The 18,044-nt window shown below is 44.8% G+C and overlaps 1 protein-coding gene across 1 annotated transcript; it reads left to right on the top strand.

Annotated features, from left to right (window-relative positions):
- The first annotated feature begins 487 nt into the window (after positions 1 to 487).
- Positions 488 to 14,431, top strand: NPEPL1 (aminopeptidase like 1). Its single transcript, XM_082293046.1, has 12 exons — positions 488 to 653; positions 1,505 to 1,690; positions 2,851 to 3,021; positions 5,576 to 5,665; positions 6,337 to 6,418; positions 6,616 to 6,758; positions 7,309 to 7,386; positions 9,913 to 10,013; positions 10,622 to 10,745; positions 11,100 to 11,276; positions 11,933 to 12,043; positions 12,800 to 14,431. The coding sequence occupies exons 1-12, from the start codon at positions 504 to 506 to the stop codon at positions 12,956 to 12,958; spliced, it is 1,572 nt and encodes a 523-aa protein (XP_082149172.1). The 5' UTR covers positions 488 to 503; the 3' UTR covers positions 12,959 to 14,431.
- The last annotated feature ends 3,613 nt before the right edge of the window (positions 14,432 to 18,044 follow it).

The following is an 18,044-nucleotide window of genomic DNA, read 5'->3' as shown; positions in this document are numbered from 1 at the left end:
ATTCACTTTTCCCGCATAGGTGGAAGATTGCACAGACCTGCCGGCCTCCCCTGGCTGCAGATCAATGAGCATCAGGTTCCCCAGGGAATGGTCACAGCACCAAACCTGTCTGAGTTCCAGGAGCGTTTGGACAACGCTCTCAGGGACAGGGTGGGATTGTTGGAGTGTCTGTGCAGGACAGGAGTTGGACTCGATCTCTGTGGGGTCCTCCCTGCTCAGCAGATTCTGATAACTGTCTGCTGACCAAACATTAATTGCGCTTGGCAACTACAAAAATATTAGAATAAACACCTTCTTATATTCCAACCCAGCATGTAAGTGTACGGTGAAAGCAGGCGCTCGGACAGCACTGTTTGCTCAGCGGTGTGCCCGGCAGCCTGCTCTCGCCGTGCCCGGCGCTGCCCGGGGCCGTGCCCGGCGCTCCCGCGACACCGGCGCGTCCCCGCCCCGCGGAGCCGGGGCCGGGCCCGGGGCGGGGCGGCGCGGCCGGGCCGGGCAGGAAGATGGCGAACGTGCAGCTGGAGTTCCAGGCCAGCGCGGGCGAGGCGGACCCGCAGAGCCGCCCGCTGCTCGTGCTGGGGCAGCTGCACAACCTGCACCGCCTGCCCTGGGCGCAGCTGCGGGGGAAGCTGCAGCCGCGGGTCACCGAGGAGGTGAGGCCGCGCCGCGGGTCCGCGCCCCCTCAGAGCCCGGCAGCGCCCGCAGGGCCCCCGCGCCGCGTGTCCGCCCGGCCCAGCGGCCTCGTGGTGCGGCGGCCGCCCCGGCCCTGAGCCGGGCCCTGACCGCCGCTGTGCCCCGGGGACCCCCCAGCCGGGCCGGCCCGAGCCTGTTGCTGCGGCGGGGCCGCCCCGCAGCCGCTCCCGCGCCCCCTGTGCCCACCCCGGCGGGGGAAGGCCGCTTTGCACTCGCTGAGGGGACGGGGGACGGCTGCAGTGAGCGCTGAGAGCCCCCTCCCCGCCCGCAGCCACTGCGGTGGGAGCTGCGGACCTGTTTGTTTAGTGGTGGTGATGGCTTGTGGTAGAATGATAAACGTTTTGCATTGCGGCTTTTAGGTCGCTGGATGTTTGGCAGGGGATTTTATACAGGACTCCCCAGTCTCTTAAGACAATATTTACCCTTCTTGGTTTTATTTGTTTTTAATTAAATTGCTATGTGAAATAATAATTCGAAGCTAGTAAATCAATCGTCCTATTTATCACTAGGAGAACTGTCTCAAGTTAAGAAAGCTCTGAACCAGCCTGTGCACTAAGCAGTGTGGTTTTAAATTGTAATTCATACGGCTTAAAGGAGATGCTTGTCATGGAAAGTACGTTTATATTTTCTGGTTAATGAACAGGTTTGTCAAATTTCCTGGTTCTTTTCACTCCAGAGGTTGTTGTACACAATTTCTTTGTTTCCAACACCTAAACCCTTGTCATTAAAAAGTGCCTAAATACAGCAGGAGTGAGGTGCAAAGGAAAGCCTGGCACAGGTCTTTGTCTTTAAATCCTTCGTTTCTCCCCAGATCTGGCAGTCTGCTCTGGGCACTCTGAATCCCAACCCCACGGACAGCTGTCCCCTGTACCTGAACTATGCCACGGTGGCCGCACTGCCATCCAGGGTCAGCCGGCACAACAGCCCATCCGCAGCTCAGTTCATCACCCGCCTGGTCAGGAACTGCCTGCCAGGAGGGGTCAACAGATGCATTGTTGTAAGTGGCTCTTGAATTGCTTCTGGTGAAATGTCTAGTGACTGTTTTCTCGACTTTTCCGGGTTGTAGGTGTCTCCAAGGAGACTGGAGGTGGACAAGTTTGACTGATATAATTATACTGACATGAGTGGTTTTGCACTGACATGTAGGCAAGACCTGACTGTAATGGCTTGTGCATGCTCAAGCAGCTGGAGGGAATTAAGGTTGGATATGTATGGAACGTCTTCAACCAGGAATGCCCATGAAAAAGGAACTATTAGTGGCTTTTTCCAAACTGGGATTTGGGATGTTAGCACATGCTTCAGGAGATTGTTGTAGCCTTAGTGAAGGGTGTTATGTCTGTGTCACAGAACCCATGAGAGGTGCCTTGTTTGTGTTGCTCAGTGAGTTTCAAAAGTCTTGATGCAAACTAATGCTCCAGTGTGAGTCCTTTGCAGGACAAGCTCTTGGACTGCTTTGGTCATCTTCTGTATGAGCCTGATGAATTTATTTGTTTCTATGGCTTTTCCAGATCATACCAGATTTGTGGGTTGTTAGAGTAGACTCATACAGTCAGTGTCAGTGACAAAATTAAATTAATACTCTTCAGTTGGAAAACTTATTTGCAAGAGTAATAACTACTTAATTTTTACCCTTTGAAAATGTTTAACTAAAACTGCTTTCCATTGGTAATTTCTGTAATGAACTTCGGAAAAGTGATCTACCTGTTAACAAACTTTTGGGTTAGTATTAGCCACAATCTCATACAACTTCTACCACCACTTTCTCATACAATTTCTGTCTTTGTTTCATTTGTTTTGAGCACGTATTGGTGACTCCTGTGCTTTTTTTGGTCCTGATCTGTAGTCTAACCTGTGTTAATTGCACTGGTGTAATTAAAGCAGTCCAGCTCCCTTATAAGGATGAACTAATTCCAGCAGTGTAATTCTTTTCCATGCAGGAAATGAACTGGACCATTTCACTGTGGTACTTTTACTCTGCCTCTCCATCCATTCAAAACATGATGAATGAGCTTGTCTTGACTCAGGGCTCAGTTATTTCCCACCCACCTCCTTTTTCCCCCTCTTCCCCAGTAATACCCCAGGTAACAGATCCTTTTAAGTGTATCCTTCCACACCCTGGTGCTGTGTGATGAGTTTTGCTGCTTGCTGGTGTTTCAGATGGTGTGTGAGCGCTCCGAAGTCTTTGCCTCCGCGTGTGCCCTGGCCAGGGCCTTCCCCCTGTTCACACATCGGTCCAGCGCCTCCAGACGCACAGAGAAGAAAACTGTGACAGTGGAGTTCTTCCTGGTTGGCCAAAACAACGGACCAATGGAAGTGGCAACACTTAAAGTAAGATTTTGGGGGTTTTCTGTCATCTTTTTGTTCAGTTTGTTGCATGTGCAAATGCGTCTGTCTGAAGCTGCCTCTGGAATAGGTGTTGTATAATTATCTTAGCTCAAGGTTCCTTGAAGTTGATCAGTTCACAGCATCTCTTGAGTAGAAATACTGAACGTATTACTGCAGCAGATGCTGAAGATGTTATTCAGAATTTAGATTTCAGGGGTGGAAAACACCAAACAAACAGCACAAAGAAAATGTCTCCTCTCTCATGTGTATCACAGATGCAAATAGTGTATTCTCAGCCTTTAATACTACATTGCTTTTAGTGTGTGGGCTTCTCACTTTTTCTACCCAGGCAAAAGCTGTTACTGTGCAGGTGAATATCACAGTGAAGTCACTAAAAGTTGCTTAACAGGGATCACATATGGCCTCTGCTATTTCTGTCTGATGCACCTCTTTGGCTGAGTTTTTCTGGCAGAACTGTGGCCAGAAACGAGACCCTAAGAAACAAAACAGCTTGGAGATGAGCTGTACATGACAGTGAAATACGTTTAAGTCATCTTTCGGTGGCAGAAAATCAAAGACTGTTTCCCTTGTTTGACTGTTACAGAGAGGAAACTCCACATCAGGTAACTGTTGGCATGCCAGGTCATTCCTCTTCAAGATCCATAAATTTAAAAGGTATTCCAAGGTTTGCAGTTAATCTGTTAAGGAACTCCCTGTTCAGTGTTCCAAGTTCTATGCTTCAGTACAGATGGATACTCCCTTAGCTGATCAGTCAGTGAGGTTACAGAAATCCCTTACAAGTTTTGGCAATGGATTTGACAAAGGACATGGTGTTGCTGCAATTGAAATTCACAGAATTGCAGCATTAGGGTATGGGGTTTTTTTCAGTATGTTTTGGTCCTTACTCTGTGAACTGATCTGGCCCCAGAAAATGGTGCCAGCCCAGTTTTCAGCAAAGTGGCAAAGACAGACATGCTGAGAGTACAACTCTTGATCACTCCATTTTTCCATGCCCCAAATCAGAAAAAGCATAGCTGGTGTCAAAAATAGTTCGTTCAGATAGGTAGATTCCAAACCGCTTGGGTTATTTTTAACTTAAAAACAAAGCTGTAATTATTTCTACCTCCTGTTTTTCCCCTTGATGTCAATGCCAAAAATATTATTGGCTTCCTCCTAGCTGAGTTTGCACCCCTTAAATTCAACCAGCACCAGACAGCTAATGCAGAGCATGGAAGAGGCATGTGGTAGGACATTTTTATCTAAACCTCTCCCTTGGCATGTTGTATTTCACACCTACTGCATTGTCCAGGGTATTTTACGGTGAGGACTAGCAGGGATTGTCAGAGTTTTACAAGGCACTTATTAAGGGCTGCCATTATCCAGGTTCTCTGGAGCACTCTGGAAACACAAATACAGGCACAGCTTATTTCTGGAAGTCGTGCTGCTCCCCTGGGGCTTGGCCTTGGGGTTAGAGTACCTCCTTTTACCTGCATGGCCCTGACAGGGAATCACTCCAGACAGGGCTTGGCTGCCGAGGTCCTTATCCCTTTAGGGACAGTAAAGCAATCAGAAGTAATTGCAGAGAGTCGGGCACCATTCCAAAGCAAGCCAGGGTTTAGAAGTGTGCTGGGATACAAATGTATGGAGTCCTTAGGCTGGTCTGGCCAAGCCAAACTTCAGATACCTCAGCATGAGTGAGTGTCCAACACCTCAGATTCCTTTGAAACCCATCTTGACTCACCCATGTGCTGTGTGTGGTCCTCAGTGTAGTGTGGGTACTGGAAAGCTTGCACAAAGTTTCCTTCCTCCAGGTCTTACAGCTTCAAGTTGTTAATTCATGGGAGCTAAAAGTTGAAGCCTGGTGTCTGGTGTCTTCATGGTCTTTTTTTTTTGCCAGGAGGATCCTTCTCTAAGGAAACAGCCTTGGCTGCTTGACCATTTTGCTTCTGTCCACTCTTGCTTAGATAAGTTTTTGCTCAGTCCAGGTGAGGGTCAGTCCATTTTACCACAGAAATCAGGAAACAGTGTATGTTTTATATAAACATGAAATATTGCAGTTTCCCCATGGGCCTGCCATATAGAATGTCTCACAGCAGCAATCTTTATTGCCCTGTACCACTGTGCCTGTCCTGTACAAACTGTGCAGTTTCCCATGTTGCAGATTACACAATCTCTGCAGGTTTCCAACCCCAGCAGCCCATAAGCTCATTGTGACTTCCTGAATTAGCTGCCTCTTATCTTTCTTTCCTCCACCTCACATTGCCTTCTTGGTCTCCTTTTGTTAATGGGGAAGGATACTAATTTTGCAATATCAGTTTGCTGGGTAAAGGAGTACAGTTGCTTAGAAATTAGAGCACGTGGAAAAATAAGTTGGCCCCATAGAAAAAGTAATGGTTAGCTTGGCTGACACTGTTTAACTGTGCAGTGCCTGAGGTGGTGGCAGTTAAGCATTAACATGCTCCAAAGGAACCACACATCTGGTGTTGGCTGCAGAGGGATAAATGCAAACTTTGCTAAAGCCCAGGCCCTTCTCAGGTGTCCTCCCTTGTGTTTGCAGTGTCTGGCCAGTGCCACCGAAGGGGTCCGGCTGGCTGCACGCATCGTGGACACCCCCTGCAATGAGATGAACACTGATAACTTCCTGGAGGTTGGTGATGCCCTGATGAGGAAGAGTTGCTAGCTGGAAGTCTGGACTGCAGTAATCAAACCCGAGTGCTGCTGTCTCTCAGTGAAAACTGTGTGTCAGCAGTGGGCAGCACAGCAAACCAGGGGTGCTCAGGCTCTTCCTTTGGCCTTTCACATTTCCTAGAACTGTGCAAAGCTGGAAGGAGGCAGAGTTCACAGCTTGGAGTAGTGCACTGGGAAGCTGAAAACATGAGTTCTTCATTTGGTCATGGCACTGGATTTTTGTCTTAAACCTGATGGTGACCAGAGTTACTGAAATTATGGGACAGTTGACATATTTCCAAATGAGCTTTATCGTAGAGATTTGGAAGGCTGTTAAGAATGAAATTATTCCTGTCCTATTACATCGTGATCCAACAGAGTGAACAGTTGTCCTTTACCTCAGAAGATTTCTTTTACTGGCAGGGCCTAAAGGTCAAATTTATATTTCATGCCATAGTAAGTCAAGGATGTGTCGGTGGAATTAGGCCATTGGAAAAGCAGCACCACTCCCAAAATTGTGAATGTTTGTATGTGTATACATGAAAAAATCACAAAAACCCCTTAATTGGGTACCCATTAGTGTGGAAAGGCACAAATGTGTCCCAATGACTGACTGACAATGTCCCTTTTTTTTTTTTTTTAATTATTAAGGAAATCAAAAAAGTTGGCAAGGATCTTCGGATTACTCCTACCATTATCCGAGATGAGGAGCTGAAAGAGAGAGGCTTTGGAGGTATATCTTGTTGAGTATTCCATTTTTTTCCTAGCAGATGACTGGAATGTTTTGCCATCTCCGTTGTAATGTTTTATTTGCACGTTTTTGAAACTGTTTTATTGCCCATAGTGTTCCAAGATGTTTTACAGAAAAGACCCACAGGGGTTCCCCACAGTCTTTCTTCCCCACAGGTGGTTTAATTCTCTGTTTTCTAGGGATCTATGGAGTTGGAAAGGCAGCTCTACATCCTCCAGCCCTGGCAGTTCTCAGTCACACTCCAGATGGTGCCACACAGACCATTGCCTGGGTGGGCAAAGGTATTGTGTACGACACTGGAGGACTCAGCATCAAGGGAAAGGTACAGAAACACTTCTGCTGCTGCTGCCTTTGCTTACACTGTTGTTTTCTGCTGAAAGTAATTCAGATAATGTCTGTAGGAAACAAAAGTACTTTTTTATTGAGTTAAGTGCTTGATCTGTTGTCATCCATGTGGACACAAACTATCAGGGGAGAAGACCAAATGGGATTCAAGGACCACTACAGAAAAATTAGCAAATAGCAACCCTTTAAATATTGCCTGCTGAAAGGCAGAAAGTAGGAACAAAGATGTTTAATTTCTGGTTTCAAAGATAGAATGAAAACCTGTTGGAGTTAGACTCAGTGTGAAACTTATAAACAACATTTTTCTTTTTACTTTTCTAACAGTTTAGCAGCCCCAGTTTAGTACTTTTCAGTTCCCAGACCAGATCCACCAATAAGCAGAGGCACACGTTCCTTGTTTGTGTTGTTGACAGCTGAGCACTGTCAAAACCAGAGTCTCAGAAGCACCAGAAACCCTGGTTCTAGCAGGCAGTACTGTGAAATTCTCTTTCAAAGACAAAAAAAATTCTGTGGTTCTGTTTAAACAGACTACTATGCCTGGAATGAAACGAGACTGTGGTGGAGCAGCTGCTATTTTGGGTGCCTTCAAAGCCACTGTAAAGCAAGTAAGTAAAATGTGTTAATTGATATCGTGTATCCCAGCACTGCCAAGGAGCTTGGATAAATTCCCAGAGACAGAGGCCTGTCTAATCCTGAAGTTCTGACCTGCCACTGCTCTTTAGTGAGCTTGAGCCACTCTGCTCTTTCTGCTGTATCAGGAAATTATTTTCATCTTTACTGAGATTTTGAGAATTGTGAGAAATTCCCTGAGTGCTTTTTTTTTTTTTAAGGGTCTTCCTTGAATTTCAGAGTTTGTTCTGTGAACTGAATGGTTTCTAGTCTCTTGAATCAGCTCTGTACTTGAGTTATCCAGTGCTGATTTTGTTTAAGCTGTGGGATTTGGGGCAGCTGTTGTCACCTTAGCAAAGAAGGGAACGAGTGACTCTGGGATATGAAGTCTTCCTGGATACCAATTCCTGTGCCAGGTCTAATATTAACCTAGTGGGGAAGTAGCAGCTCTAGTGTCATCAGGAGCTGCTTGTTGGTTTGCCTCTGTGGTCAGAAAGTAGTGGGGAAGCTGAGAAGAAGCCAGGTATCGAAATACGAAGAATTAAAAGTACTCCTCTTGCACTTTTAATAATGCAAACGGGGGGAAAGTGGCTGCTGCCAATAAAACTCTGCCCTCTCCACAAATCCAGTGACTGAGTCTTGCTGACAGAGCAGCTGTTGCCTCCAAGGAGTATCCAAAGTTCAAAAAATATTTACTGCTGCAGATTAATGCATAGATCTGATGGATGCTTTGTCCAGGGGCTGATCAGTGCCAAATTCCCATTTCTCAGTAGTGTAGCTCTGTGCCTTGGCCCTAACAGCATGTTTGATGTGGAAAGATTGTAAACTTCACAGTTACCTTCTGGGAATTAAAATGGAAAACAGATTTGTGAGCTGCATCTCGGGCAGAACAACTACCTTGCATAACTAAATCCTTCAGAAAGTTAGATCAGAGGTCTGCAAGGGGCAAGAGCTGGAACTTACACGGTGCTTTGGGAGACTTTGGGATAGCTGTGGATGGGGGACATCCTTTCAGTGGCTCAGTCCTTGTTTCCAGCATAGTTCTGTGTGTGATTATCTGCACTGAGAGAAGTTCCATTCACAGTCACAGTAGATGTGAGCACAAGTGATCTGTCAGTTCATACACAATTACTGCAACAGTGAATAAACTGGCAGTGATGTGTTTGGACAAACTGAGCCTGGAGAAATCTTTATATACCTTTATATGTAAAAACAAAAGAATGAACTCACTGCTTAATTTTACAGTCTCGTGTGAGAAGACCTGTAAATAACATCTCTGCAGAAAATGTGTTCAGAGAGACAGTGGGAAGAATTTGTTGTTACTGTTTCAAGACTTTTCTTTTATTCTTAAAAGCATTTTAAAAAAAAAAAAAAGTTGAAGAGGTTTCACTGAGCTATGCTTCGTCATAGAGACTGAAGTGGGAAATGTGTGTTGGATAGAAAGCTCAGTGGGAAGAGGGGCAGAGGTTATTTTCCTTCTTCATAAAATATCTGCCTGCCTGCTGTTCAGCAGTTACACAACATGATTTTAAAGGCTTTGGATGGCAAAATTAAACAAGTGATTTTTCCTAGAAAGATGCATTTCCTCCATTGTGAGCTTTCCAACACAAGGGAGAAGAGAAAAACATTGACTTAAATTTTTGATTTCTTTCTTGTTAACATGATCCTGCATATTAGCATAATAAATCCTGCTTTTGAGGAACTACAGGCAGAATGAGAGTTGGGAAAAGGCAACTGATACTGGAAATAGATTTTCACTTTTTGACAGTAGGTTAACAACATGTCTCTCTTGGAGGAAAAAAATCCAATGCAGTGGGATACTGTGAATAGTTGGGTTATGGATGGAAGGTTGTCTCCCCTGCAATGCTGTCTGCCCACCAGCTGGGCTAGAAAGTGAAATGACTTTCTGGCTTCTAAGTGCTGCCCATTATTTTGAAAGGGTTTGATTGATGCCTTTGCCCTTTAGACTTCAGAACATGAGCTGATTCAGCAAGCCCAGATTTCTTTAGCCATGGACTTTTATCAAGAGATTAAGAGCAAAACTGGCCCAGGTTTTCCCCTAGAATTTGGTGTTGTTAACTATCCCAGTTAAGGAGGAACAATGTTTTCATTTGTTAAATGCTGCTGTCTCCCTGTCTGTTCCTAGAATCCCTCCACACAATACAACTGCTGTATAAATAACAGAATCATCATCCATTTTAAAATACCATCCATAACCACATAAGCACTTGACTTTAAACCAAAATAAAACATTATGAGATAAACCAGAAGAGAGGAGGCTAAGGAGAAAAAAAAATAAAAGAAAAAAAACCCAACAGGTTAAAAATGCTGTGTGCCTCCTAGCAGGGATGACAATTTAAAAAAACCCAACTAACACCCACCCACCTGTCCAAAAACCCTACCAGTTTTCCTATGAAAATCATAGCATTGCTGTCAAGTAGTCTTAATCCCTCACTGATTTGAGTCCCAATAAATGAGCTTGATGTGAATTGAAAGCCATTTCTCCCCTCTGGTTGTTACAGGGGTTTAAGGACAATCTTCACGCTGTTTTTTGTCTGGCTGAGAACGCAGTGGGACCACGTGCAACGAGACCTGATGACATTCATGTTCTTTACTCTGGAAAGTAAGATTGTATCTATTCTCTTCCCATAAACAGAGCAAACATCATTTTCTGTTCATCTGAGAGCCATGCAGATTGTGAAGCTGTCTGTAAATATTGATAATAGTATTTCATACATCCATAGTAGTGAGTTTTAAGTGTGCTTAGAGTTTCCTGCAGGGTATGTAAATACACATCAAAATACATGTATATCCTAAGCTGAACTTCCCTTAAAGCACTCAGATTTAGGTGGTTTTTGTAGTACAGGCAGTTTTCTGTGTCCATCTGTTGCTGCATTGTGTGGCAGCAGCAAAGACAGGCCACGAGGGGATCAGAGTCTCTTTTAAGGACAGATGTTACCTCTTTGGCAGTAATTTTTAGAATTCCTGCAAGGCATCACACAGGCTCAACAAGCAGACCCTGCCATGAGGGCAGTAGTGTCATTTCCCTTTTCCTTGTGTCCTCTGTCTGGATGGTTGGAGCTGGGGAATAGCAGCCCTACAGACTTGCAGAGTCAAAAAAGAAAAGCACTGGAGGTTTGAGGCTGCTCTCTAAAGTGTTCTAGTCCAGACAGGTGATCCTGACTTCCAGCCCTAAGCACTCCAGTCTGAAATGCCCTGTCTCCCTCCCAGAACTGTGGAAATCAATAACACTGATGCAGAAGGTCGCCTGATCCTGGCTGATGGAGTCGCTTACGCCTGCAAAGACCTTGGAGCTGATATCATTCTGGATATGGCCACTCTTACTGGAGCTCAGGTACAACAGTCTTACATTCATAACTCAGTTTCTTTTCTGTTCTTTATGCAACTTTTTGCTTTTGCATACTTAAATTTAAAATGGTGTTCTTCTGATGACATCAGCAGCTGATGTAAGTGGGCTGGTACTCCATGTTTGCAATTCAATTTATAATTCCCAGAACTGATTTGTTAATAGTGATCAGGATTTTCTTGTTCATGAAATGGCTTCCATTGTAAGTCATACACAGAGTGTTACAAGGCTACAAATTTAACAGCATTATTTTCTGGCATCTGTTCCTGATTTTTAGAAGGTTCTATTGACGAGCAGTAGTGGAGGGTGACTTCTTCCTGATTTTGTCCTTTTTCTCACCAGGGAATTGCTACAGGAAAATACCATGCTGCTGTCCTTACCAATAATGAAGAGTGGGAAAAGGCTTGTGTTAAAGCTGGCAGGAACTGTGGAGACTTGGTCCATCCTCTGGTGTACTGCCCTGAGCTCCACTTCAGTGAATTTACCTCTGCTGTAGCTGATATGAAGAACTCTGTAGCAGTAAGATTTATTTTTTCTTTTAATTTTCTCTGTTACATTAAAACCTGTGGTTTTAGACAGTGAGCTGTCCTGCTCATAGCTGGCTGAAAGCTCTTCATAGGGGCTGTAACCTTTTAGAAATGGCCCATATTGTTTTGGTCTTCAGGGTCTTTCACCTGGGGCTTTGCAGGCTGTATTTAGTGTCAGTTTTAAACAGGGTGACCTGCTGCAAAGGTATCTTTGGGCTGCTTGCCTTTTAAATATGGTCCTACATGAATGCTGAATTCCTGGACGGAGACCTTTTAGGGAATCAAGATGGGCATTCCTCAGATCATACATCACCAGCAGAGACTATTGGCTGGGAGTGCAGAAACCAGGAAATTGAGGACGGAGGCCTTGGAATTGGTGCAGCTGCTTTTGCTGCATTTGAGAATTCCAGTGTGCAGTGAGAGTCCAAAAACGCTGCAGAAAGGAGTGTGGGCAGAAGAGGAATCGAGCAGGGCCACACTACTGCCAGGAACTAAGTCAAGGATTTACAGTAAAGTTGGTTTGTAAGACTGTTTTAGGGCCATTCTTTAAGCTTTGACTGAGATTTGCGTAACTGTCTTTCCTGTAGGCAGAATGAACCACTGACATCTTTTCTTGCAAGACCAACTCTATTTTTATTGCTCCTGCAGGACCGGGACAATACCCCCAGCTCCTGTGCTGGGCTCTTCATTGCCTCTCACATCGGCTTCGACTGGCCTGGGGTGTGGGTGCACATAGACATCGCTGCTCCCGTGCACGCCGTGAGTGTTCCTGACCCTCCCTGGGCACACAGGCTGGGGAAACACGCCTGCTGATGGCTGCAGGGGCTCTGGATTGTGTCCATCCAGCTCAGAGTGACAGAAATAGGTGGAGAGGGGTCCTTTAGAAAAGCACTGACTCGTCTCTGTTGCGAGTTTCTTGGTTTGGTAGTTTCATCTCTTCGTATTTTTCATTTTGGTTTTAAAATATTCTAGCAGTCACTTTAATCAGTGACATCTTTATCATTGTGAGCATTGACAACTTGCCTGCTCTCTGTTCATGGCAATAATCCCAGCCTTCCGTTCTCACCCATGTTGTTTTAGGATGATTGACCAGAGTTGATCACCCTTCCAAAAATATGTTCCCTCTTGGGGATTTCCTTTCCTCCCTTTGGTGGAACCTGTGTATATTCTTTTTTTTCCTAAAAACCAAGACAATTCACTCCACCTGCCTCTTTTTTTTTTAAACACAGTTTATTCAGCTCTTACTCCAAATCCATGCTCAGGCTGGGTGGGAGATCCCCTGCCTTGAACAATGCTGGCCTCTATCCACCCACAAGTCAGTGGGAGCTCTGTTCTCATGTGGTGGTTTAATCCAGCTGGGACAGATTCCAGTGGCAGTGAGGATACAACAGCACAGAGCATGCCTGCCAGGGATTGGCTGTGGCTGTTGACCACCACAGAGTGAGTAGCCACATGAAAACTAATTCAAATCCTACAATCTGAAGTGTGAATTGTGTGGTTTCGGTTTTGTTCTAGGGTGAACGAGCTACTGGCTATGGCGTGGCTTTGTTGCTGTCCCTGTTTGGAGGGGCCTCTGAAGACCCTTTGCTGAACCTCGTGTCTCCTCTTGGGTGCAATGGAGACTCTCCCCCTGAGGAGATGGAGAGGGACTCCAAGAGACGGCGCCTGGTTTGACGCAGCCCCAGCCCTGCCAGGTGTGGGGTTACCTCACTTTGCACTGATCTGTTCTCAAGCAATGAAAATGTCCCATGTCAGAAATTGCCTTTTTTTTTTTTTTTACTATCATGATAAGATTTATTACTTGTTTCTGATAAAAACAGCCTGATGTATTGTTTAGTTAGGTTTTTTTTTTTAAATTATTGGTGCACGCAGTTGCTGAACAATATCAGTGGTGCAGAGTCCAGGCTCAACTAACTATATCAGGAAGAGGCCACGTCCTCCTCTGAGCTCCTCACAAAACCTAACTAAGTGCACTCATGCATGAGAAGCTCTCTCTAGTCTGAAGAAGCAACTGCAGTTATTGCTTACAAAGCCTTCTGAATTACTTACTATATGTGAGGTTTTATCAGACGTTTCTGCAGGCCCCACTACATCTCAGAACACAGGACAAGGTAAAAAAGCTCTTTAGACAGACTTGGCTCATTCAGAGACAGCTTGGCTTAGCAGCAAAGGAGATGTAACAAGAAAAGGCCTATAGTTTTAATAAGGTGCTGTTTACGCATGTTTTAATGTTCTTCTGACCAGTAAAATCGGCAAAAAGGGTTCAGAACATATCTCTATGTAATTGTTTCACATACAAATTACAGAATGTATTAATGTTAAATGAGGAAAACAATAGAGGGACTGTGATTGAGTAAAATGGGTTTACAAAGCAGAGTGGCTTCTTGCCACTTTATAAATTTATTATTATTAAAGAAGCTTACATATCCCATGTGGTGTTTGTGGTGTAATTTATATTTCAGAGAACTCCTGAGTGCTCCAAAACTTCGTGTACAACATCATTACTCTGTTCACATTCCTTTTCCCAGCACTCAGAGCTGAGAGAGGAACAGCTTGCACTGAGTTGTTTGGGGCAGTTCTGCAGAACTTCTGATTCACTTCATTTGTTTGATTCAGCAGCAGTCAGGGATGCTCAGTGTGGGTTTCTGTACAAGCCACAAGGAACTTCCAGGCATTGCTTTGGCTGGGACACCCACGGGAAGTGACTGGGCCCAGCTGATGTCATGGCAGTGGCAGGGTGGGGAACAGAAAGACCAAAGTCCCTGTCCTGGGACTCCAGCATCAGCCTTTGGAAACATTTCCGGGCTCCAGCAGCGTCAGCACCCCCGTGGCTGCTTTGCAGATCAGGTCAAGCTGAGCCGTGAGGGATTGTCCCTTTCTCTGTTGAGGGGATCTCTGGAGAACTGGTGCTGGTTTTAGCTGGAGTTCCAACAACAAGGGACACCAAGAGTCTTTTTGATTAAAGACTGCATGGAAAGCTTAATGCAGAAGGGAGAAAAAATACTTCATTCTGGTTGGGTGGCCCTATTTGACAGACAAAAAGTAACAAAAAAAAACCAACCGCAGAACTTCATTACTTCCTGTATTCGTTTCTCCCTTGCTGTTCTGGCTCCCCAGTCCACTTGAGTTTTAATAAATCTGTATCTAAATGAGTTCTGCCTTTGGTCATTCTTAACACTTGGTATAAAGCACGATCTGGTACCAAAAACTGCCATGGGAAATGTGTTGATGAAGTTATTTTTATTACAGACTCAGCATTGAAGCAAATAGCAACATGTTCTAATTTCAGTGCTCTGAGATCATCTTCAATCTCCATCTTGTAGAAGCATTCTTTAAATTAATAAATTCTAATTTTGAAATGTAGCGTTTTGCCAGATTTTTACATAAAAAGTAGCCTGTGGCTTTGTGGCACGAGGCTCAGTTCTGATGTTATTCACTGAATGGTAACAGAGAAGTTGGGTTTTGATGGCTGATTATCATATTCTTCAACTTTGCTATGTCTCAGGGCATATCATTCTGCTGTGTTTAATTTGGAAGGCACTTAGTAGAAGCTGTTTTTAAAACTAAGTACCTTATATTAAAGAAATCTATTAAGAAGCACCTGAAAAGCAAATGGGATGTTTGAGAAATCAAAAACTGAAAACCAGATGAAGTTTGCCAAAGGACGGTAAAATAAATTAATTCAACACCTAATAATAAAAAAGTCTGATGCTTCCTCTGGATCAGAGATACAAAATAAAAATCAAGGCTCTTTCTTTCAAATCTGTATTAAAATGTCTTTCTGTTCCTCATGTACATTATTATTTCCTTCTGTTTTGATAAAAGGTCTATTCTCCAGAGCACAAGCTTTCGACCTACACAAGACAGTGATTTGTGAGCTCTATTTGCCAAATTATTGTCTTTCCTCTGTGTTTCACAGAGCTCACACTAGGATCATTCCCATTAAGCTCACAGTGTTTCTTAACTCCTAATGAGTAGAATTTTAGTTCTTTAGTTTACTCATCTGCTTCTGGGTGCTGGGCAATTTTAACTCCTGATTTTGCCCTGAGGTATCCTGGTGTGAGACCTGGAAGCAATCTGGAAAAGGGAGATCCCAAAACTGCCTTATAAATAGCAAATGCATAGAAATTAATATGTGGGGTCGTTACCAAAGTAAGAAATAAACACATGTTCAGCAGTAGAGCTGGAATTTGTCTCTACGGCTGCCACCACTGCTAATCCCTGGGGTGAGCAGGTTCCAGAAGCCACCCTGACCATGTGTCCCACCATCACTGACATAGAAAGCTCCCCAGGCCCTTCCGTGTGACAGAGTAGCAGTTATTTACAGGAAACACTTCCAGACACCAGAGCCCGACCTCTGGGTTTAGGTGACTGCACTTGAAGTGTATTCTGGCCCCACTTAAGCAACTTTAAACACAGTCCCACACAGGGCAGGGAGCACCTGCAGAGCTTTGCAAAACTACTGGGTCCTGAGTCCTCCTTACTGTGGGGAGCCCTGGACCAACCCTTCAAAGGCACTGAAGGTCACCTCAGTGTCAAAGAACTGAACTTGGGGACCCCCCAAACTCCAGGTTCCCAGATGTCCCCCTCCTCAGCTGCCTCCTGAGCACACACAGGAGCCAGAGCAGGGTCACAGAGCCAGAGAAGTACCTCTCTGCATTGTTTTGTAGGTCTTAGAGCTTAAATCCCTGCAGCTGTGGGTCCAGCACTTCTAAGAGGAGGTTGGCAACCACACGGTAATGCACCCCTTCAGGAGATCTCCTTCTCATTTCCTCCTTGGAGCTGTACCAGGATGGCCCAGTGGAAGCTGACACAGGCAGCAGGTGAGTTAAGAAGTGTCTCTGCCACGGTACAGACCATCCCTGCTCTTTATCTTGTGACAGCTACATCCTGTGGGCAGCAGTTTGCTATGAACTGTCTGGCAGACTTGGGAGGACAAGGCTGATCTGCTGGTTTGCTTGTTAAAGTAAAGAGGAGCTGGTGCTCAGTCAGGGAAAAACCTGTCTGTGATGTGTTCCACTTGTAAACCTTACTGCAGGAAAGGTCTTTTCTGGCTTTGTTGTGTTTTGCCAGGAGGAAATTAAGCCAGCAGTGTATTTTATCCCATTTTGGTACTGCCAAGTGCTTGTCTGAACTGGGAACTGGCAGCAGACAACATCACCAGAGTTTTACCTGGTGCTCCAGAAAGGTGGACTTGAGCAAAACAATACTTAGGGATTAACTCCTGCTGGGCAGTTCTGACCCCGGGAAGGTGCAGTAGAGATCTGGGTTCCCTTTGGGTGTGTTGGACCTTATCTGTAGCCTCTGGTTTTGAGCTGAGTGTGGAGGGATCAACACCCCCTGCTTTCCTGGGACCAGTGTGAGAGCAGGAGGCACGGACATCCCAGCCTGTTTGTAATGTGGACAAACTCTTGGACAAAGTAATTTTTTGGAAAATAGTCTTTGGGACATGAAGACAATCACCTGTATCCCAAGGTTGTTCCAGGTGAGTCAGAGCACATTTTATTTTCTAGTTACCTGTGCACAAAGCTACTACTAAACACATTTCCTACAGCTGGGAAAGCATCCATGTAGGCAAAGGTTCCTTCTGTACTTACACTGCACTGACCCTGAAGCTGCACAAAGGCACACGAGGAAATTAAATTGATTTTTCTCCATTTTCATGTGTAATTGATGTGTAATGTCATGATGGAATTAGTACATCTTACTCCTCAGGCCCCATTGTGATTTGTGTCTTGGAAATTCTGTTGCCTTGGTATGTGATGTCTTCTGGGCTCTGGGTGGGAAAGCAATAGTTTTCCAAAACTGCTGTGCAGGGATTTTGTCTTTTTCCCTTTCATGTTTTCTTTCAAACGCTTCTCTTACACAAAACCCACAGAGAGAGTTCCAGGCAACGTCCACCCATATGAAACCAGACATTTTTTCCACAATCTTTTTATAGATCTGATAATATTTAACTCGGCATGCCTTAAAAATGTATGGAGTACATAAAATTCATTATAAATGTCACCAAATGGGCCAATGGCTTTTTAATATCACTGCCACAAGACTGCATTTTAACCTATTTCCTGTCTGGATCCATTCCAGTGGCAATTCCAGGAGGGGAATATATTTAGTCTATATTTACTTAGTCTGTTTAACTTTCAGTTAGTGTCTTTGGCTGATCCCGTGGCCGTGCTATTTTGGGATGATTTATACAATATTTACATTAAATTCTGCTAATATTTCCTTGCCTCTTGAAGTCGGATTACACTATTTACATCTCAAAGGCCCAAGCTGGAGGAATAAGCAGCTGTTCCAGGCACCAGAGAGAATTTAGTGTAGGGGAGGCTGCCAGCAATGAGACCATGAGTCTGAAATACTTGTGGAGGAATTATTTAGGATTGGACCAGTCCTCCATGAAGGAAGGGGGAATCATGGAATGGTTTGGGTTGGAAGGGACTTTAAAGACTGTCTAGTTCCAAACCTCCTTCCATGGGCAGGGACACCTTCCACTGTCCCAGGCTGCTCCCAGCCCTGTCCAATCTGGCCTTGGACACTCCCAGGGATGGGGCAGCCACAGCTTCTTTGGGAAACCAACTCCAGGTGTGAGGTTGTTCCCCTCATAGAGAAGAATTTCTTCCCAATATCTAATCAAATCTGCCCTTTTTCAGCTTGAAGCCATTGCCCTTTGTCCTGTCACTATGCACTCTTGTCCAAAGCCCCTCTCCAGCTCTCTTGGAGCCCCTTTGAGCACTGGAAGGGGCTCTAAGATCTCTCT

The sequence above is a fragment of the Coloeus monedula genome (assembly GCF_965178545.1).
Source record: "Coloeus monedula genome assembly, chromosome: 17".
Taxonomy (NCBI): domain Eukaryota; kingdom Metazoa; phylum Chordata; class Aves; order Passeriformes; family Corvidae; genus Coloeus; species Coloeus monedula.
This window is presented reverse-complemented; position numbering and strand designations above follow the sequence as displayed.

Bases quoted from the DNA above. Each gene is read 5' to 3' on its own strand.
- NPEPL1 (XM_082293046.1), top strand. From the start codon at position 504: ATGGCGAACGTGCAGCTGGAGTTCCAGGCCAGCGCGGGCGAGGCGGAC. The intron at 6,419-6,615 runs GTATATCTTGTT...TCTGTTTTCTAG, and splicing joins GAAAGAGAGAGGCTTTGGAG to GGATCTATGGAGTTGGAAAG. The intron at 7,387-9,912 runs GTAAGTAAAATG...TGGTTGTTACAG, and splicing joins TCAAAGCCACTGTAAAGCAA to GGGTTTAAGGACAATCTTCA.